The sequence below is a fragment of the Cylas formicarius genome, unplaced genomic scaffold, assembly GCF_029955315.1.
Source record: "Cylas formicarius isolate icCylForm1 unplaced genomic scaffold, icCylForm1.1 PGA_scaffold_10__41_contigs__length_53128322, whole genome shotgun sequence".
Lineage (NCBI taxonomy): Eukaryota > Metazoa > Arthropoda > Insecta > Coleoptera > Brentidae > Cylas > Cylas formicarius.
The window spans coordinates 45410334-45430669 of NW_026844214.1; the positions used below are offsets into that span (position 1 = coordinate 45410334).

Sequence of the window (20336 nt, forward strand, 5' to 3'; positions counted from 1 at the left end):
TTTATTGTCTTTGATTTTATCATGACCGTCGATTTTGATATAAGACTATTAAAAAAAATGAGATGGGAGTTGAAAGGACGGCAGTACAAATAAAACTCTATTTTTCTTAGGGATTTGCGTCAACAACTTATCTAATTCTTAATAAATATGTACAGAAATAAAACAAGAATAGTTTTGTCCTGGTTTTTAGACATTAAACACATAATATATTCATGAGTTTTGTGCGGCCAATTCCGGGAATGAAAATTTTATCTTTATGTAAATATAGCATTACTCTCATCTCCTGTGTACAGGCGTTTCATTTAATAAGGAATTATTTCATCGTCTCTTATTACCATGCTCTGTGTTGTGCGGCGACTAACATTGCATACGAGGTGTGTTCAAAAAGTAAGGTGACCTTTTTAATTGGGCGGGTTACGTACATTCGATCGATTTTTTTTATATTGTTGTAGCAACTGTTAATCCGGGAGTGTAATTAAACACGAAACCGACCTTAAACAATTGACTATTCAAAAGAAGTGGGTACCAATACCAAAACGTAATTTAACATGTCACACGTATTAACACTCGCCCTGTGGCTCACTCTAGCGGGACCGGGAAGTATTTACTTCAATGAGGCGCTCTGGTCGACGACTAATTCATTTATGGGCGGTGGTGAGGGTGTTCATTTGTTACGTTGTGTATAAGTTATATACACATGTACCCTAACATTTTGTGTAAAAAATGGAATACAGTGCTGCAAAACACTTGAAATGTTGAAAACGGCATATTGTGAATTTACTTTGAGCAAAAAAACATGTTTATAAGTGGTACAAGCTGTTTCAAGATGGCCGAGAAAATGCCGATCACGAACCTCGCTCTGGACGCCCCAGCAAGTCCATAACCGATGAAAGCGTTGAAGAAGTGAAACAAATAGGATTGAAAAATCGTCGAATGAGTATCAGAGAAGTGGTTGAAGAGGTCGGCACCTCTATTGGCTCGTGCAATGTAATTTTTTTCCGAAGTTTTGGGCATCAAACTTGTAGCAGCAAAATTTGTTACGAAACTGCTTAATTTTGAACAAAAGGACCGTCAAGAGCTGTTAAACGACGTCAATAATTATCCGGATATGCTCAAAAAGGTCATAAGGGCTCACCAATCCTGGGTATATGGTTATGACGTCGAAACCAAAGCCCAGTCGTCCCAATGGAAGAACCCAGAATCGCTAAGACCGGAAAAATCACGTCAAGTTCGATCAAATGTCGGGGTTTTGCTTACTGTTTTCTTCGATTGTCAAGGTCGTACGGCCAATAAAGACCTTGAAGTTATGCGCCCTTTGCGAGAATCAATACGAAGAAAATATCCGGAATCGTGTGAGAACAATTCATAGATTTTGCATCACGGTAACGCACGTGCTCACTCGTCGTGTCTTAATAACAACAATTAACAATAATCCACCATATTCACCGGACATGGCCCCCTGCGACTTTTTCCTGTTCCCAAAACCTAAGAAACCCATGAAAGGAGGGAGGTTTGGAACGATCGAGGAGATAAAGAAAAAATCGCTGGAAAATCTCAAGGCTATACCAGAAAGCGCTTACCAGAAATGGTTCTTCGAGGATTGGCAACAACATTGGGACAAGTTTATTATATCTGACGAAACTTAAAATTCACCTTACTTTTTGAACATACCCCGTATATGCGTATTATGATTTCTGAAACTGCTTTGACCACACCTGTTGCCCGATTTAGTTTCATGAATTTTCTTTGAACGAATTTCATTAAGTATGATACGTGGCTTCCATACATCTACTACTAAATAATAAGTTAGGCGGTTACATGGTTAGTTTTGATTACAAAATAAATAAATTGGGACAAACCGACCAGACGCAATACAAATTTGCATCGATGAATAAATTTCAAAAATATATACCAATGACGGAAGAATTGTACGTGGATTGAAGGTTATAATGTAATATAAATATAAATCTAAAAATATAATTAAATGTAATTAAAAAATTCCTACAGCATTATATACAGTGTCATTCCTATCAAAATAATAATTTAATTTAATATAAATTTAAAGTAACTAAGAAACTTTGAAAAGCAAAAATTTTGATTTTAATTTTTATAAAAATGGTGTTTTTCAAAGGATAGTTTTCTAGTGCATAGTGAAATATAGCTATTTTTAGTACAAAATCGTACTATTTTTTTGCCTAAACCCCACTTACTACCAATAATATTATGCAACAATATTATTAAAGCTCTTCAGCTTTCCAATGGCATTTAAATGTGTATTTATTATGTATTTTTTAATCTAGACGTAAATAGCGAATGTGAAGCATTTGTTCAAGGATGATATTCAAAAAATGTCGATTACTAATTATTCCAAGTGCGTATTGCAATAATTGTTATAACAGCCGCGGCGAATGGGAGCGGATTTGGCTCGGTTAGTTGGCGATAGAAATTCTCGGAACATTTAAAAGTGGTCTGTTTGTGGTTTTCTTGTCAGTCATCGCGTAGCTCGAGACGATCGCTTCCCCGAAAAACACATTTAAGGCGAGTGGTGTTCTATATTATTGGCAACCTGGGCGTCCTTGAATTACTATATAAACCTTTCCTAGTTTTTCTCTTTTTTCCCATAGCCAATAAGCAAAATATTTTTAGCCATTGGTAAATTGGTAAATTATCCATAATTTTTTATAAACGATATCTAGTTTCCTTGGGCTCTAGCAAAGCGAGTGCTGAAGAAACAAGATTGCTTTCGAAAAATCGTCCCCGGGCGGGGCAAGTTACAGCAAAAATTGGTAAATATTAAAATTTGCACAAATAATAGCGTTGTCGAATTTTTTCAATTTACTCTCGCCCTGTATAATTGACGAAACCTGAAACTCTTTCACGGCACGGTTTACGATACTGTTCAAATAAAACTATCCCAAATTTAACGGTTTTTCATTTATCGCCAATAATTTACCCACAAAAACGGAAATTTTTAGGCTCTTTTAGATTTTTTGCCCATAAACGACACATCCTGTATATGATACAATCATTGTTCGAAGTAGAGGTTATAGCCTTGGATTTTCCACGCGTCCTGGTTCAAGATTTTTTTGAAAATAGTAAGTGGTTTTGGAGAAAATAAGTTTTTTCTGAAACCATGCAGTGCGCCGTAATATTAATGACGTAATCGCTTCTTGACAGCCCCCAAAATAACGATTTCATGACACCGTTTGAGCCAACTAGCCATATTTTTTATGATTTTTGATTTGTGGCTAATGATATACTCTGTACAAGAACAATTTTCTAGGTCTCTTATATTTTTGCCTGTAATTTGAAAATCCTGTATGAAATCTAAAAAATGCCCGAAATAAATGTTATTGCACTGGATCTTCTGCGTCTGCCGGTAAAAAAATTTTGACAATCGGATGAACGATTATGGAGGAAAACTTATTTTTCTGGAAGCTAAAATTTCTTAAACGGTAGAAAGTGGACACAGACTTTTTTACACCTCTGCTAAATTTGAAGTTTATATCTGCAAATTTAGGACACTTAATACATTTCTCATTTAGCACGGATTATCGGGAACACCCTGTACAATAGGTGAAAACCGTAAATACAAAAGTTTTTGCTGTATATGCGGGGTATATCGCAATATAAAAGAAAGTTAGATCTGAATCATAGTCTTTCAATTATAACCAATTTGCAATAATAGAGGGACCCATTGTTCAGTTTTCTTTCAATTTGCGGCGCACAATCTATATTTTTGAAAAATTGTCAAGAATAAAAGTTTACAGAGCCGTATCTTCTGCTTCTTCTGGTGGAAGAATTTTTTTTGTCTCGTAAACAGTTTTTGAATAATGATTTTTTTTTGTAGACCCTTGCACACGCGATTTTTTATTTTTTCAGAATACTTCCAGACCCTCCAGCGCCCCCCAATTTCAATAGATTCCATCACGTGGCAAAGCTGCATATATGTGCCAGAGGTTTCGGACACTTATCGTGTTTCATAGCAATGTCCAAAAAACAGTCGAAAATCGCGAAAAAAAAATGGATGCCGGCGTCCGATCGAGCCCATTTCTTGTAAGCTTATGTGTCTCATGGAGAGTTAAAAAGGTGGCAAAATTTAATTTTGTAGCTCCAACAGTTCAAAAGTTATTCAGAAAAAAACAAAAGACGAGAGCGGAGAACGGAGATCGGACACAACAAAAAATTTTTTTTCGAAGCTGATCATTTCTGTACCAATGGCGATCCTATAGGACCTACCGTTACGGAGATATAAAATTTTTATACGAGCGAAGATACTTTCGAAAAATAGAAAATTTTCCACAGTAACAAGTGCCTGAAGAACTTTGCGAACATGTTGAATACTCGTATATTATTTCCACCATCAAAACACACGTCAACAAACCATCAGTGTTATAAATATCTACCCAAAACATCCGACTGCTCTTAACCCGTGACTAAATTGGCCACTGCATTGGGTGCGATCCCGTATATTCGGTAACTTTTAACCACGTCACCTAAAAACTGCTACAGAAAGTAAAGTATAACATCCATCACTTTGATAAACTCCTTGACTCGTTTATCTATTAAACACTCGTTTCGCTCGTGGCAAAAGTCGCGTTTGTCAAACCTGTGGTATAATATTTATTAAATTCGTGATATATGCGCAGGAACAGGTGGCCACAATTATAAGTATTAGGAACAATTTTGGTTAGAAACACCTAGCTAAACTTCATATGAGTATTTTTTTGTCCAACACTTTTTGATGTATCTATCAAAATAAAGTAATTCAATGTTTTTTAAATAAACAGCTGCAACTTCTAAAAGACTGAACGGAATTTAACCAAATGTGGTGAAATGATACCTAAATAGACTGGTGAGACCCATATTTTGATAACTTCTTTCTAGTCTTAAATATCCAAGAAAAAGAAAGAAATTTTAAAAAATCGATATTACATCGGATTTTTTTTTTCAAAATCCATTCATAAAATTTCATAATTTTATAACTTTGAAGTAATAAAAGAATAAGTCCAAAAAATAAAAAGAACCACGCATGGGTGCACAATATTCGATAGATATTATAATAAGCAAGTGAAGGATATGAATGGCAGGCCAAGTAGAAAAAACACATGCCTAAAATCAACTTGTCAACGAAGTTTGTATTGCGAGAATTTTTCTGCTTCTCGTGCGAAATTTACGTAAGACCTTAGTTGCAGCTAGAACAACTGAGGACAATATAGTTAACGTCTTAGCATTAAACCTCACGTTATATACCCAACGTGATATACCCAACCTCTGTTGCGTTGGGTACATCACGTACTACTACTACTATTATTACTACTACTGGAAACCAATTCGAACATTTAAGGAGACATTGGTATTATTTAACATCAGTCCCTTTTCCTTCTTGTGCCTCTACAAGTTGTTTAAGACTTTTTTAAATTAAGAATACTTGTATTATTATGAACTTTTATCACCAATAACGATTTTATAAAATGTTAAGATAAGTAAATTTTTGTACTACGACACGTTAGGTTAGGAATCAGATATCAAGATACGGTTTACACAGACCTATTTGCGCATCATTTAACTAAATTTTCATGGACAAAAAGTCATATTATTGCAATTGATTTTTTTAAAAATTTTGCAATTTTCTGTTATTATATCAACTAGATACATTACAGGTAAGATGGGTTTAATAGAACAATAAAAGTTTTTTTAACGGGACCAAGTTAGTTAAAATCCATTCAGTTTAGGAGGAACAGCTGTTTATTTACTCGAATAAAGCTTAGCTTTTAAAAACATACATTTTTTGTTACATTTGCGAGGACGATTTCAGTGAAAAATTACTTTCAAAATTTAAGATAGCTGTTACACCCCGGTTGACCATCCCGGAAAACTAAAAATATTCTCTACGGTTTTCTTTTCGCCACTTTTATATTAAAATTTCTCACCGTAAGTCCCTACGACGATTAGTTTTCAAGTTACAGAACTTTGCATTCGCATCTGACTACCCAGTACTTATTTGGAATTTCCAATCAATTCTTCAGTATCAAATTAACGCAAATCTTTTAAGATTTAAAATAAAAAAAAGTAAAACCAAAAATATAATATATTATACATTTTACAGTCAAAAAAGGTTGACAAAGCAGTGTAAATAATATCATTTCATCATGTTGGCCTTTGGGCGGTTCTGGAATATTGAGTATCAGTTTATGACAGTGTTTGAGGCAAAGTTGAAGGCGCATACTTAGGAGAAGAAAGTGACGCAGACGATGAGTGGGACGATGCTGTAACTATAGGCACATGAATTGTAGGTATGGGAGTGGTCCTATTTGGCAATCGAAGCTACTCACAATATATTTTCAATTAAATAGTCCACGCTGTTTTGTGCAAACTCAGTTTATAAATTTCGATATTTACAAGCTAAATGTTCTCCAAAAATGCTGGACTGGTCTTGCTTTTTCTCTTGTTGCAGTTCTTTTAACAAGTAGGTTTCTTCTGGTCTTGCCTCTACTACCTCCCCTATTGCACTTTTATGTCCCTCGTTTTTCCTTTGTTATTTTAAATCTTGCGTCTAGTTTCTTACTGACTTGTGGATTTTCAATAAAAATAGATATTCGTTTAAAGGGCATGTTTTTTTACTATTTATTAATGGATTATTTTTAAGAAACAAAATGTTGCCCAATGTTTCTAGATTTCCTTCGATCTTTGTCGATAAATATGGAACAGGTCACTTTATTGCTGCATCCGTAAAAAAATGAGGAACTTCAATCTACTTTTGGCAACATTCAGAAACAATTTCCACAAACAAACAACATAAACATTATGCTTCTATGTGTTGGGTGTGTTCGGTGTGGACGTAGCTTTAGGTTTAAGAATAAATAAAAAAAACCATAGCACAACAAAAGAATGGACAAATAAAAACAAATATTTTGTGATATATAGTGGTAATATTTCTTAGGTGCTCTATATTTCCTATCGAAGCAATTTTTTGGTTACTTTTTTTTATTAAAAAGACTTTTCTTTTCCAACGAAGCTGTCCATAAAAAACATTGACTACAACCACTTTTATCCCCTACAAATTTGGAACACACGTTCCAGCGCAAGGAGATTAATTTTAATTATTTATTTTACTAAATATTTGGCATATTTTTTATAATAAATTAATGCTTTTATTGTTAATAAATTCAATCAAATTGTCAATCAAATGTTTTCAGCGACGATGCCACGCGACGCTTTCTCCACGAAAACTTCAAGTTTTGGATACACGCAACAACGTGTCCACAATATTAAAAATACTGTTGCGTAACATAAAATTTTGTACCAATGTTTTTGTATTTCCCTTGACATTTACAGCTAAATATGGAAACACGCAACATATAAGAAATTTTGTTTCTGAGACAGTAAACAATGTGAAACTTCAATAAACTTTCGGCAACATTCAGAAACAAGCTCCACGAACAAGTAACATAAATATAATATTCTTATGTGTTGCTTTCGGTATGGACGATAGATAAAGAACCAATAACAAAATTAATATTAGCATTTCAGACAGACACCGTGGTTCCCTATTACGACGAAGTTTAATATCTTTGTTGTTACTAAGGACACAAACGAGAAATGGATCAACAAAAAGGCATATTTGAAAAATTTTTTCTGAGATACCGGATGCTTCGCGGAGTTGTTATATTTCTTAAGTGCGCTATATTCCAAGCGAAGCAGTTCCATGGTTAATTTTATTATTAGAAAGACATTTGTTTACCAACAAAATTTTCGATAAAGAAAAACATTGACTACAACTGCCTTTATCCCCTAGAAATTTGGAAAATCATTTCAGGCAGAGTTCTTCATTTTGCAAAAAATATTTTAAAAACTATTTACACTATTAAAATATTAGGTACTTAAAATAAACATTGGGCACAGAAATATGAACGAAGTGTCCTAAACACGTTAAAATCAGATGAGTGGACTAATGGTAGCAGCCTTCTTTATCTCCGATGAATCTGTTTATTCAAAATTTGCTCTTAGAATATGTGATAGTATATAGGCTGTTAGATATTGTAAAATGCACTTTTCACCATTTCTATTTCTGGTAGGAAAATCATTTTTTTTTACCAAATTCTGTTCCAAACCTCCCTAACCATATCCAAAATTTAAACTTTCCACTGGCTCCAATTTCGTAGTAATAAAAATTTAATTCAAGCTATATTTTATTCGGAAAAATAACGAAAATTAATTTCTCAGAAACTACTAAAAATAACTATAGAAATGTAATACCAAAAATAATTATAAGGTATTAGCGAATCGAAATATACAATAATATACATAGTGTACCATGCAAAATTTCAACGTGGGTGCTACTTTTCCGAAGAACGGCAACGTCGCACAGTTAAAAATATGTTAGAGCATCGCCGCTTATAGAACTAACCAAATTTTTAGAACAATCCAATGTACCGTTCGCTGCAAACGTCTAAGGCACTATCAACCGTGAAACATCCCGTATTTCTTTAAAATTTCCGTCTAATTATTAAATTACCCATATTCTTTAAAATAACTTGAAACAGCATCCGAAAAAAAATCCCAATAAGCATTTAAATTTCTGAAATTAAACGAGCAACCCAATAAACTGAAATATTTTAATCAACCCGTTAAATGGCGAGCTAAAAATAACGGTTTTCGAATAATGGCAATAAAAAACAATTCGGTCTTTAGCCGAGCAATAAATTAGCGCGCGCATACTTAAAAAGAGTCAAAAAGTTCAAAATTATTAAGTTAGGCCGATCGGAATTGGAATTTATCTGGTCCTCTGAAATATATCTGCGTCCGCGATTTATTCGCCGCCATTAATTTAATCGACGCTTAAGCCTCCACATGCCTATGCAGAATAAATAACGTTTTAACAAACGTTGTGGCGCTGGACTATTACGAGCGGTTGTCTTTAGATTTATTTATTGGTAATGGTAAAACGAACTGGCTCCCGGGTTTTTGCTCGTTTTCTCTAATAATATGGAGCGGTTTGTCTACCACTTAACGGATAAATATTCCGGCATAGACACGTAGAAATAAAAATTGAGAATATACAGGGTTATTCACCCGGCGTGGTCGTTAAAAGTTATTTTTTTAAACGGGACACCCTGTAGGTATAATAATACATAATTAATTACATATGTCACACATTTGATAAAGTCACGGGGTTGTCGAAACAATTGTCATGTAAAAAATATATAATTTCGTGAAACTTTTAGTTCTTATTTATTTTGACAAATGGATTTTCATCAAGTAAAAGTCACCTCAGTTCAATAATAATAAAATATTTCTGTTGTTTATCTGTTCCTTACACTTATCTCATTTGGTTTTAAATTACGTGTTTGACATTTGCAAAAAAAAAACATGATACATTTTACTACTCCATAATTTTTAAATTATTTGATTTTCTTATTTGCAGTCTGCCAAAGAAGAAAAAGTCTTCTAGTGTAGAAAATTTTAAAACATTTATCAAACATTTCAGAAATTTGGTATAAAAAAGTGCGTTCACACACACGGGTTTTGCGGTGAAAAAGTTTGTCATTTAAAAGCTACCAGTAATTTTGTTTAATAATTTTTGACGTATCTATCAAAATAAAGTCAATGGTGGGGTGATTCAAAGTTTTTTTTTTAATAAACAGCTCTAAGTTCTAAACGACCAGACGGACTTGAACAAATTTGGTGTCCTTAAAAAAAGTTGTTATTGCTCTATCAACCCCGTGTTACCTGTAATATGTCTAGTTCTTAGTGATTCTAGAGCGCGTTTTTTGATATAATAACAGAAAATGGCAAAATTAAAAAAATTAAACGCAATGATATGACTTTTTTTCCATAAAAATATTGTGAAATGATACCTAAATAGGCTGGTGAAAAACATATTTTGAGATCTTATTTCTGGCCTTAAATATCCAAGAATGAACATGTTAATATCATAAAAGGAAAATCAAATACCTAATAGTAACATGTCAACAAAGTTTGAAGAAAAATTTGTGTTTGTCAAGGCCTTACAACTAATAAAACGCTTTTTTCAAATGCGAAAACCTGTTGATATGATTGTCGGAATATTGGGAATTTCTCCAGAATTGTGGTATTGACTCGAAGAGTATATATACAGAGCGATGCAAGAATTTTTCCGCGTTTATTAGGAAATTTGCGTAGGACAAGGGAAGACAATATAGTTAGCATGAGAGCAACGTATCTCGCGTTGGGGTATATCACTAAACATTTTAAAGGTAAGTTTTTATGTCACAGTAAATACTACGAACTTTTAGATCATTTGGTTTTACATCAAGCCTCAAATTACGAAGACGAGGTAATGGAAACGTGAATCTGCATAATGTGGATTATTGGCTTCACAACACTCTTCACCTGTTGCGCGAGGTCTAATATCAAGGAAATTGGAGTTTTAATGGTAAGGCGTTTCATGATTTTCTGGTAAACCAATTGCCTCTTTTACAGAGGATGTACTGCTCAAATTACTTCAACTAGATGGTTGCCCCTCACAATTTTCAAGAAATATCAGAGAACATTTAGATCAAACATATCACCAGAGGTGGATTGGACGAGGAAGTTCTCGGCCATCCCGTTCCCCACATTTCTTCTATCTGTGGGGTCGGACAACAGCTATTGTTTACCAAATTCCATCTATAACGGGAACAAAAATTGAAGCTGCTGTAAGGTCCAAGCATGAGCGACTTCATCAATGCATTGCGTGTGATGGAAGACACTTCGAACATTTAAGGAGGCATTAGTTTTATTTCAAAATCGGTCCCTTTTCTTTTTTGTCCTTTCACACATACAAACATCGTGAAAAAAGACGAATAAATAAGAATAATTTCCGATGTAATACAGACTTTATAAAATTTTATGACAACTAACAAATAAACTATCAAGATTTACAATTTTAAGTAATTATATCGAAAGCCGCGCTCTAGCGGGAATACTAAGAACTAGACATATTATAGGCAAGATGGGTTTGATAGAGCAATAAACGTTTTATTTACCTGGATCAAGTTTGTTAAAATACGATCAGTCATTTAGGAATTACAGCTGTTTATTAAAAAAAGTTATTTTGATAGATACGTCAAAAAGTATTAAACAAAAACTATTCGTATAAAGAATAGCTTTTAAAAACATATACATTTACTAGAAAGACCATCTTGGAAATCCAAAAATATTTTCCACAAGTTTATTTTGCCAACTTTCATAATAACTTTTTTAACGCAAATCTCTATCCCGAATAGTTTTCGAGTTACAGCACTATGCATTCTTATGTGGCCACCCAGTACTTTACGACAATTTTTCCTAATCGTTTGACTCACAGGTTAGATTTTCCTCCGCATAACTGTGGAAAGAACTGTGGCTGTGAAACATATTCATGGCTTCGTTAATTATTTGAAGACTTCCCGGTTCACAGAACTCCTAAAAATGTTTCATTACAAAGGCGAAAAAAACAGCTCTGCAATCGTTCAGCATTGCATATATTATGCTAAGTACTATTTACATTATTTTGTGTTTGATGGTCATTCCAACGCCTATTATTGCGTAAATGATGGGACGACCCCCACTTATTTTTTTACCCTTGTATATAGAACGGTGAAAATTGCCATGCACGTATATAATTAAATAATTAAAATGTCTAACTTTCGATATAAAAAAATACCTCAAAATGTGAAAATGACAGCAGGGCGCGATTTTAAGTATTTTTTTAAATGGAAAGGCGGATCAAAAGAGGTCTTTTCACGTTCTATTCGCATTCCAATTTTGAAAACATTTGATGAGTCAATTTTTGCAAGCCTGTCAAATGAATGCTGGCAAATGTGTTATTACTTCTCCATTACTTGACCGTAGCTGAAATTAAACAAATAACTAGTTTTATTATTTTATCAACTATTTTATTAAATGTGCATTTTGACCATTACAAAGTCCGTCGGTAAATTCGTTCCTAACATTATGCAAAGTTTTTGGGTTAATTACACTGCAAACATTGAAAATTTTGTTTTTCAAATCTTCACCTGAATTTGGTTTTGTAACATAAATTTTACTTTTTAGATATCCCCTAAGAAAATATTCGAAGGGTTTAAGGTCTGGCGACCGAGGTGGCCATTCAATATGGCCTCGTCTTCTAATCCACCTGTTAAGAAAAGTAGCATTTAACCATTCTCTAATAGGTCTTCAATAATGCGGAGACATTGACAAGTGAAAGTAATCTAACGTGACCTGGTACGCACTAATATTGTATTCAAACGCAACCTTACAATTACATATTATTATTATTGTCTGTATTAAATTAAATTGTATTTAAAAATACATTTATTTAATTTCTTGTCTTGCAAAAACTGACGAATCAAATGTTTTCAAAAATGATGATGAAATCAAAAGACCTTTAAAAAGAGGTATCACATTACCATTTAAAAAGAAATACTTAAAATGGGCGCTGCTGTTATTTTGATATTGTGAGATATTGTTTTTATGTCTAAAATTAGACATTTTAATTAAATACGCGCATTTCAAATTTCACTGTGCTGTATAAAAGGATAAAAAAAATAACAGAAAGTCCAATCATTTAGGTGGCACTGTAAACTAAATTTATACTATGTTTCTTAATGCGAGAGAGTGGTAAAATGTAAATTTGGAATGACATTGATAATTAAACAGAACGACTTGTTTAAAAGTTCACAAAAATTGCAATGATTCCGATTTCTAACTTGGTTTTATCTTGTTTTAAATGCACTTTCTACTTGTTTTCTATTTTATATGAATAACAAAATAACAAATGCATACAATAAATAATAAATCAATTATATTTAAAATTTTAATTGATATTTGCAAAATTTCGTGACTATTAATTTGAAAATGAATGGAAATATTTTACGCATTTTACGTAAATAAAAGTAAATGAATAAATAAATGCTATTTTTCGTATTATTTTTGAAAAATAAATATGTGCGGTCATCATATAAATATTACGTAAAACAAAAAATTAAATATATGTATTCATTCATTGAATAAACATATATTTTAATTGCAAACGTTTTTTCCGAAGTTTTTTCCTAACGACGCGACCGACAGGAATGTTCCTGCGAGTCGGGCCTGCTGCGATGCATTTTCACGACGTCCACATCGTCGGCGAATTTTATCTGCTGACGAACTGCGTCCAAACACGCCCAAGAGTTATGATCGTGAGCCCATTATGCAGAACATGGCGGGCAATATAAATAAATGGGCTCTTTGTATGGACGATTACTTTATTGATATTCAAGATTGTTACGTATTCATCAAAAAATTATCGCGGAAAACCGGACGGGCGTAATCGTTGGCTCGTTGGACTTGGACGAGGTGAATCGAAACTAACGAGAACATACGATGTGTTCCCGTATTTAATTTTTTATTTCTTCGTAGTCTTCGTAATAAAAAAAATGGGTTGAAATTAGATGCACTTTAGAGAGGATTGAAATAGCTTTAAACGAAAACAAATGAAACATGAAAATAACAGCAATGACTTATTATAATAATTTTCGACTTTAAAGAAAAGTAATTAACTTCGGGCTTTGGAATGCGTATACAGACAGTAGACATTAGTTTCCGGAAATCGGTACATGCTTATTAATCCACCTACAACCGTGTGTATAGATTTATAAGAGAAAAATGAGAATGTGCAAATAACTTGAAGAAAAAAATAATAAAAACACTTTGCTTTATTATACAAAATCGACGAATGCTACAGAACCTATAAGAAGACCACTGGAAAGGTTCCCACTTGAAATAGGAATGTTTTAATAGTTTTGGTTAGTTATTGGTTGGTTAGTTTGGTTTTGGTTTCATTGATTACAACAAAGCCTTCGATAGGGTCCGACACGAACAACTTATCCAACTTCTGAAAGAGAAGAACTTAGACACCAGAGATATAAAAATTATTACGAATCTTTATTCTAATCAAAAAGCCGTGTTAAAAATAGTCGAGGCGTTAGGCAGGGGTGCGTGCTATCACCGATGTTATTTAACCTTTACTCAGAGGAAATAATGAAACGAGCATTGGACGATGAAACGAAAGGACTAAAAATTAACGGACTGCCTATCAACAATATAAGATATGCGGATGATACGATCCTGATAGCTACCAACCTAAACGAATTACAGATTGCAGTAGACAAAGTTAATACATCGAGTGAAGAGTTCGGACTGTCACTAAACGTAAAAAAGACAAAATTTATGATAATATCAAAAACAGCACAAAACAATTCACAAATTCATATAAATAACCACTCCATAGAAAAAGTTGACAGTTATAAATACTTAGGTATAATTGTAAATAAAAATAACGACTGCTCTGAAGAAATCAATAGAATAGGACAGGTGAGAATAACATTTGTGAAAATGAAAAGAGTGCTCTATGGCAGCGATCTCAGCTTGGATTTAAAAATCAGAATGGTGCGATGCTATGTTTTGTCGCTACTGTACTATGGTGTAGAGGCTTGGACTCTGAAGAAACTGGACATAAGGAAACTGGAGGCGTTCGAAATGTGGTTGTACCGTAGAATACTTAAGGTAAAATGGACCGATAAAGTGACCAACATGGAAATCCTGAAAAGAATAAAAAAGGAAAAAGAAATTATCATTACGGTAAAAAAGCGTAAACTTCAGTACCTTGGACACGTCATGAGAGGAGAAAAGTACCAACTACTCCAACTGATATTACAAGGAAAAATTCAAGGAAAGAGAAGTGTAGGAAGAAGGCGTCACTCATGGATGAGAAACTTACGTGACTGGTTCGGGTGCACCACAAACCAACTATTTCGGTCGGCTGTGTCACGAATACGAATAGCACTGATGATTGCCAACCTTCGCAACGAAGACGGCACTTAAAGAAGAAGAAGAATAGTTTTGGCTAGTTTTGGTTAGAATACAGGGTGGGTAAAAAAGGCATGGCGAATAAAACATTCATTTTTTAAAATGGGACACTTTACAAGGCGTAGTACCGTAATAAACTTATACCAACCTGACAATCTCTTCGGTGCTTAATGCTAGTGGTTTGATGCTAGTGACAATATTGAATATGAGATACGGAACTAATGAGGAAAAAGAATTGGAAATTTTACTTCAAGATAATCCCCAAGTTAGTATCTCCCAACTAGCTAGCTAATGTAGTCAATGTACCGTTAATCATACTACCAAAAAACACAAATATCATCCCTCCCATATGAAACTACACCATGGACTTCTAGACCGTGATTTTGAACAAAGGGTTAACTTCTGCACCGTTATAAATGAAGTAATAGTGACCAATCCAAATTTTAGGTCTAAAATAATGTTTTCTGATGAAGTTACTTTTCGCACTTATGGTGCAGTTAATCATCAGAACACGCATTATTATACAATAGTTAATCCATTCTGGGTACGGGAAACCAAAACCAATGGTCGCTTGTGGCGTGGAATAAAACAGTTAAAAGTTATTGCACCGGTAAATGGGCTTATTTAAATTTTTTGCAGAGAAATTTACCTTAAGAAGAAGAACATTGAGATTCAATAAATGTGGAAGTTCAAGAATATTCAAATGGTGGAGGTAGATTTATTGGATGGCCCCCTCGATCATGCGACTTAACACCCCTACATTTTTTTTGTGGGGATATGTTAAAGATCGTGTCTATGAGAATGACCCTGGAGGTATGTGACATTCTCAATAAAAGTTGTAGGTTTTTGTAAGATCTTTCAGAAAAAATAAAAATATATATGTTGTGTTATTTAAGAATATTGCGATTTTTCAATTTAAAAAGATAGAAAGAATAGAAACACTCTGAAGCATCTAATTCAAATTCCGCTGCATAGCGATACTCATATTCGCTCACATTATCTACTTTTATGAAAGTGTGAAAACTAGTTTTTTTTTGAAAAATTATAATATTGGAAAAACTATTAGATTTAAGTATGCACTATTATTAATACAAAAGTTGAAAAATTTCAAAACGAATTCAAAACAAAATTTAATGTTGACTCACCCTGTACCTACATATGCAAACATTCTCTGGGTCTGTTTGTCATTTTGAGACAATTAAAGGTACACACGGAAGCAAAAAAGGTACCTCTTGGCTTAAAAAAGAAAAGAGAGAAAAGAGCCAGAGAAAAAAAGGCTCTTCTAATTCAATGTAATACACTTGTATTTTATTTGCTTAGTCTTTTTATTCATACATAATATACAAAGTCAGTTATGTTTCAATAACCATTTGTACATCTCTATTTTCTTTCTTCAGGGAAACTCGGGTTTCATTTGTTCCATACAGTCAAAGAAATTATTGATATAGTGACTAAACTCAAAGTTTAAATGTACCCCATCCAAAGTGTAATTGCATCACCTTATAGTGAGTTAAAGTTAACATTCACCTAATGTGATTTCCAGTGTGTGAAGACAACGTTTCTTAAAAGCGTAATTAATCATATATTCCCCAAAATAAATTATCCTAATTAAAGTTATTATGATTTACTGTAGAATTAAGAAGAGCACATTTTTCTATAGATGACAATCTAAATAAGCGAAATGAGGAACTTAAAATATATAACATCTCTTTCAATATTGTCAAATTATCAACAGTGTTCAATCGAACATTGCCCAAGTATATAAATTTTTACAGAGATAATATTTACGTGAATTTTTCAATAAAATGTCCTCATGCACCTTTGTGTACCTTACCGTACGTAGAAAAAGGTGTTATTTCAAATCCTCCAATTAATAATCTGGTTTTCATATTTTTTATTTAGCACTATATAATACTGAATGTAAATTTAAGCAAAATTATTAATATTTTATTACTCCCTTATCTTAATAATACTTTGGAGATATCTATATTGGTCCATAGCCTTTTTTCCAAACGAACCCAGTACAAATCAGCAAGTTGACTATTGAAAGCGTAACTCATACCAGTTTTCTCAAAATCTTTAAAATTTAAAATATTTGTCAACCTTTCGCGCTCATATCGATGTTATTCTCGAGAGAGTTTACTTTAACCCGAAATACACCTTTGCAAATATAAATACACAAACGATTGAAAATTGGAATGAGTTTACCTCGGATTATTTTGCTTAAACGTAGCGAAAACAGAATCACCTAGAGAATTTATTTTATTTAGGTTTTACGATTCTCCTCAATAAAGTTTGTATTTTCGCAATACCTTTGATATAATAATGATAATGTATTACAAAATGAAAAGGATAAAAACAAACCAATCCTAATTTTCAAAAAGAAGAAAAAAAAATAGATCAAACTTTACCGAAAATATATGAAATCTTTCTAGCTAACCCAAAGCGAATTAGTATTGGAGACGCTTTTAATAGTAACCTTATGTATCAAACTCGATATTAGGTTTGAGGAAAATGGTGGGAATGAATTGGCATCCAATACTTAATTTTTAAACTCGCGCAACTATTTTTTATGAACAAAAAACAGCTTTGTTTTAGATGTAGTTGAACCCATAATTAAAAAAAAAACATAAAACAGTTGCGTGCTTCGAAAATATCTACAAAATGAGCTACGGACTTAAATGTTCAAAATTCGGGGGAGCGTTTTTAAAAACATTTATTACACAGAAAGCGTATTTTACAATATTACAATCGAATAAATAGGGCTTCAATTCAATTCAATTATGCGTTTCACAAAAAAATGTTGGGCTCGACTGCTAGGATCATTCGCCCATTGTCGACTTCCGTCGAGGATCTTCGCTTTTGGTCATGGACCAACACGTACAAAGAAGACATATAACCAATATTTGCTCAACTAGCAAAAAACAAATTTGACCGGCCTCCATACCGGCGTGAACGGGGAAAAACCAAGGGATCGGCGACGATTATCACTTTACAACGTTCACAAAACACTGAAAACACTAAATCCACTCAGTGGAGACCGATTTCAAAATTTTTGGACGATTACAAAGGATTCTGTAGGGAACGAACGGAGGTTAAACCGCCGCGTGCAATGTTCCACCACCTAAATAGGGCTTTTGATGCGGTGTCAGCGATGCATTCATTCATTATCTTCGCTAAGCTTTGGGCTTCGTCTGCAGTTTGGGACATATAACTACGGCTTGAGTGAATTGGTTAATTAACAAAAAAGTTATCGCAAAAAAGCAGTCTGCGCAAAACCCTTTTGACATATTGATTCGAACATAAGGTGAACTGAAATTGTTTAGTTTTATCGTAAGTACTACCTTCATATACCGCGATTTAGTCAACGCACTTAACTGAAATATTTCCAAGCAAAATTAAGTAATTAATTAACTCTATTTGGCCAGGTTATGTAATAAATTTCGATCAGAGGAGTTTAAATAAAGTTAAGGTACGCTCGCTTTTCAGATCTTGCAACAAATATGATATGATTGCGAAGCTTCTTGTACCAATTCCAGTCGTTAATCGATAGTGCGTTTAAATTTTTGGGGGCTTTTTGAGGTTTCTGCATGAGGGATTTAATTCTGCGATAGGTTTTTTTTGGGTTTTTTAGGTTTAATTCAGCAAAACCACTCTGTGGTGCGAATAAGTATCAGCAATAGTATATTATAAACTTTTTAAGCCACCGCAATTGTTGCATAACATACTATATTCAAATTGTAAGATTCAAAACAGTATGACACGATGTTATTCGGTTTGACAAAATCTATATTAAAATCCCCGAGGCATATTATTAAGTCAAATTTAAAAGCAACCTCATAATAGTATACAATGCAACGAGTGACTTTAAAAGTTTATCGAACGTGTTGCATACTATACTTTTTCTACGACCGTTAGTTTTTGGGTACATTTTCGCATGACGGTCAAAATTGGCAAACGTCAAAATTCAAGGCGTGGGAAATATCTACGAAAACATCCGATTGCTCCCATACCTCCACCGAAAATGTCCGAAGTGGGTCGGATCCGTGGGAAACGAAACTGACGTGGAAAAGTGACGCTTCCCGCACGCTAGATCGGTGTGTAATTAGGGCATTTTACAGACGGAAGTAGAAAAAGAAAAAAAAATGCAATTACAATCAATTTTGTTTTTAATTGTGCTTTTATAAACATGTATTTTGGTCTACCAAAGTCATAAACAATAACAGGCAATATTGAACAAGCTTTATACCACAGCAAAAATTTATAACTAAAACTAACCAAAAATAAAAACTAAAAAACCTGGATGCGAGAAATGAAAGCGGAGATTTTTTTTTTCGAAAAGAATTTACGATCAATTTTTTAAAAAAATGTTATGGTAGTAACAATTTTAAATCGCTACAGAATACCATTCCAGTCCTACCATCGTCCTCAAATCTATTATCTAGTCTGATATCAGACTAGGCAGTTTCTATGCAAATCACCTCGAGTAGTAGACTATATATACAAATGCTTATACACAGACCGGAATGATTGAACACTATATGGGGTTAGCTGAGATCGACTGCTAAGATCACGTGCCGAAATACAGAACGGCAAGTTACGGACAAGCTCCAAATACAAAAACAAACTTCTTTTGGACATTTCGTTACTGGTTTATGACCATAAACTCACCTTAAGTGGGTATTTCCGTTTGATTTTCTGATTGCGGTCCTCTGTTCGCTGGGCCACACACACGTTGATGAATGCGATGACAGTCGTAGCCCTGTAAATGATAAAAAAAGTGTTCCAACAAGGCAGTAAACATCCATAGAAAATAAATTGCCCGATTCGGAGATATCTTCTACCATATGGGCCTTTTAAATTGGCTCTCGATTTACATAAAAGAAAATTTTCCTCCGGAATCAAGTCATTAACGTCGTTTTGAAGGGGGCGTTTTCATTATTGGAATGAAGATGGAAGCTTACCGAAAATTGACCCGTAAAACTAGACCTGGCCGGTATCTTATTAACAAGTTATTCACCTATATGTCAAGTCGATTTCAAGGACGCATTGAACCGTCATTGCCTAATACCGTAAACATGATTGATTACCGGGGCCATTATGAGTTTTGAAATAATTAATCCGATTTTTTCACTTCGAATTTACGGAAAATGTAATACGCCTACGAATGTCATTCAAAAGTAATCCCCCAAAAAAATCGATAGATTAAAAAAATCCCATTATTTCCCTCTGCCAATATTAATTAATATTTAAAAATTTTCATTGGTGGAAAACAATTTCTAAGCTGTGCTCTCGCCATATACAGGGTGACTGAAAGAGCAAAGCAAAGTTCATTGTCTCATTGGTTGCAAAACTGATAAATACAAAAAGTTGTAAAGATGGTTGCGATACACGATTCAAAACCATTTAAAAATATACAGGGTGACTCAAAAAAAGGTGAATAAAACATACATTTTTTTGAATAAAACACCCTTTTTTCA

At 33.5% G+C, this 20336-nt stretch overlaps 1 protein-coding gene across 1 annotated transcript in view; it reads right to left on the reverse strand.

The window, feature by feature from the left end:
- LOC132696212 (thrombospondin type-1 domain-containing protein 4) overlaps positions 1 to 20336 on the reverse strand; it is a 265404-nt gene that overhangs the window by 164879 nt on the left and 80189 nt on the right. Inside the window, exon 2 of the mRNA XM_060660924.1 lies at positions 19528 to 19618. Coding sequence (XP_060516907.1) covers positions 19528 to 19618 — 91 coding nt within the window. The remainder of the gene's footprint in view (positions 1 to 19527; positions 19619 to 20336) is intronic.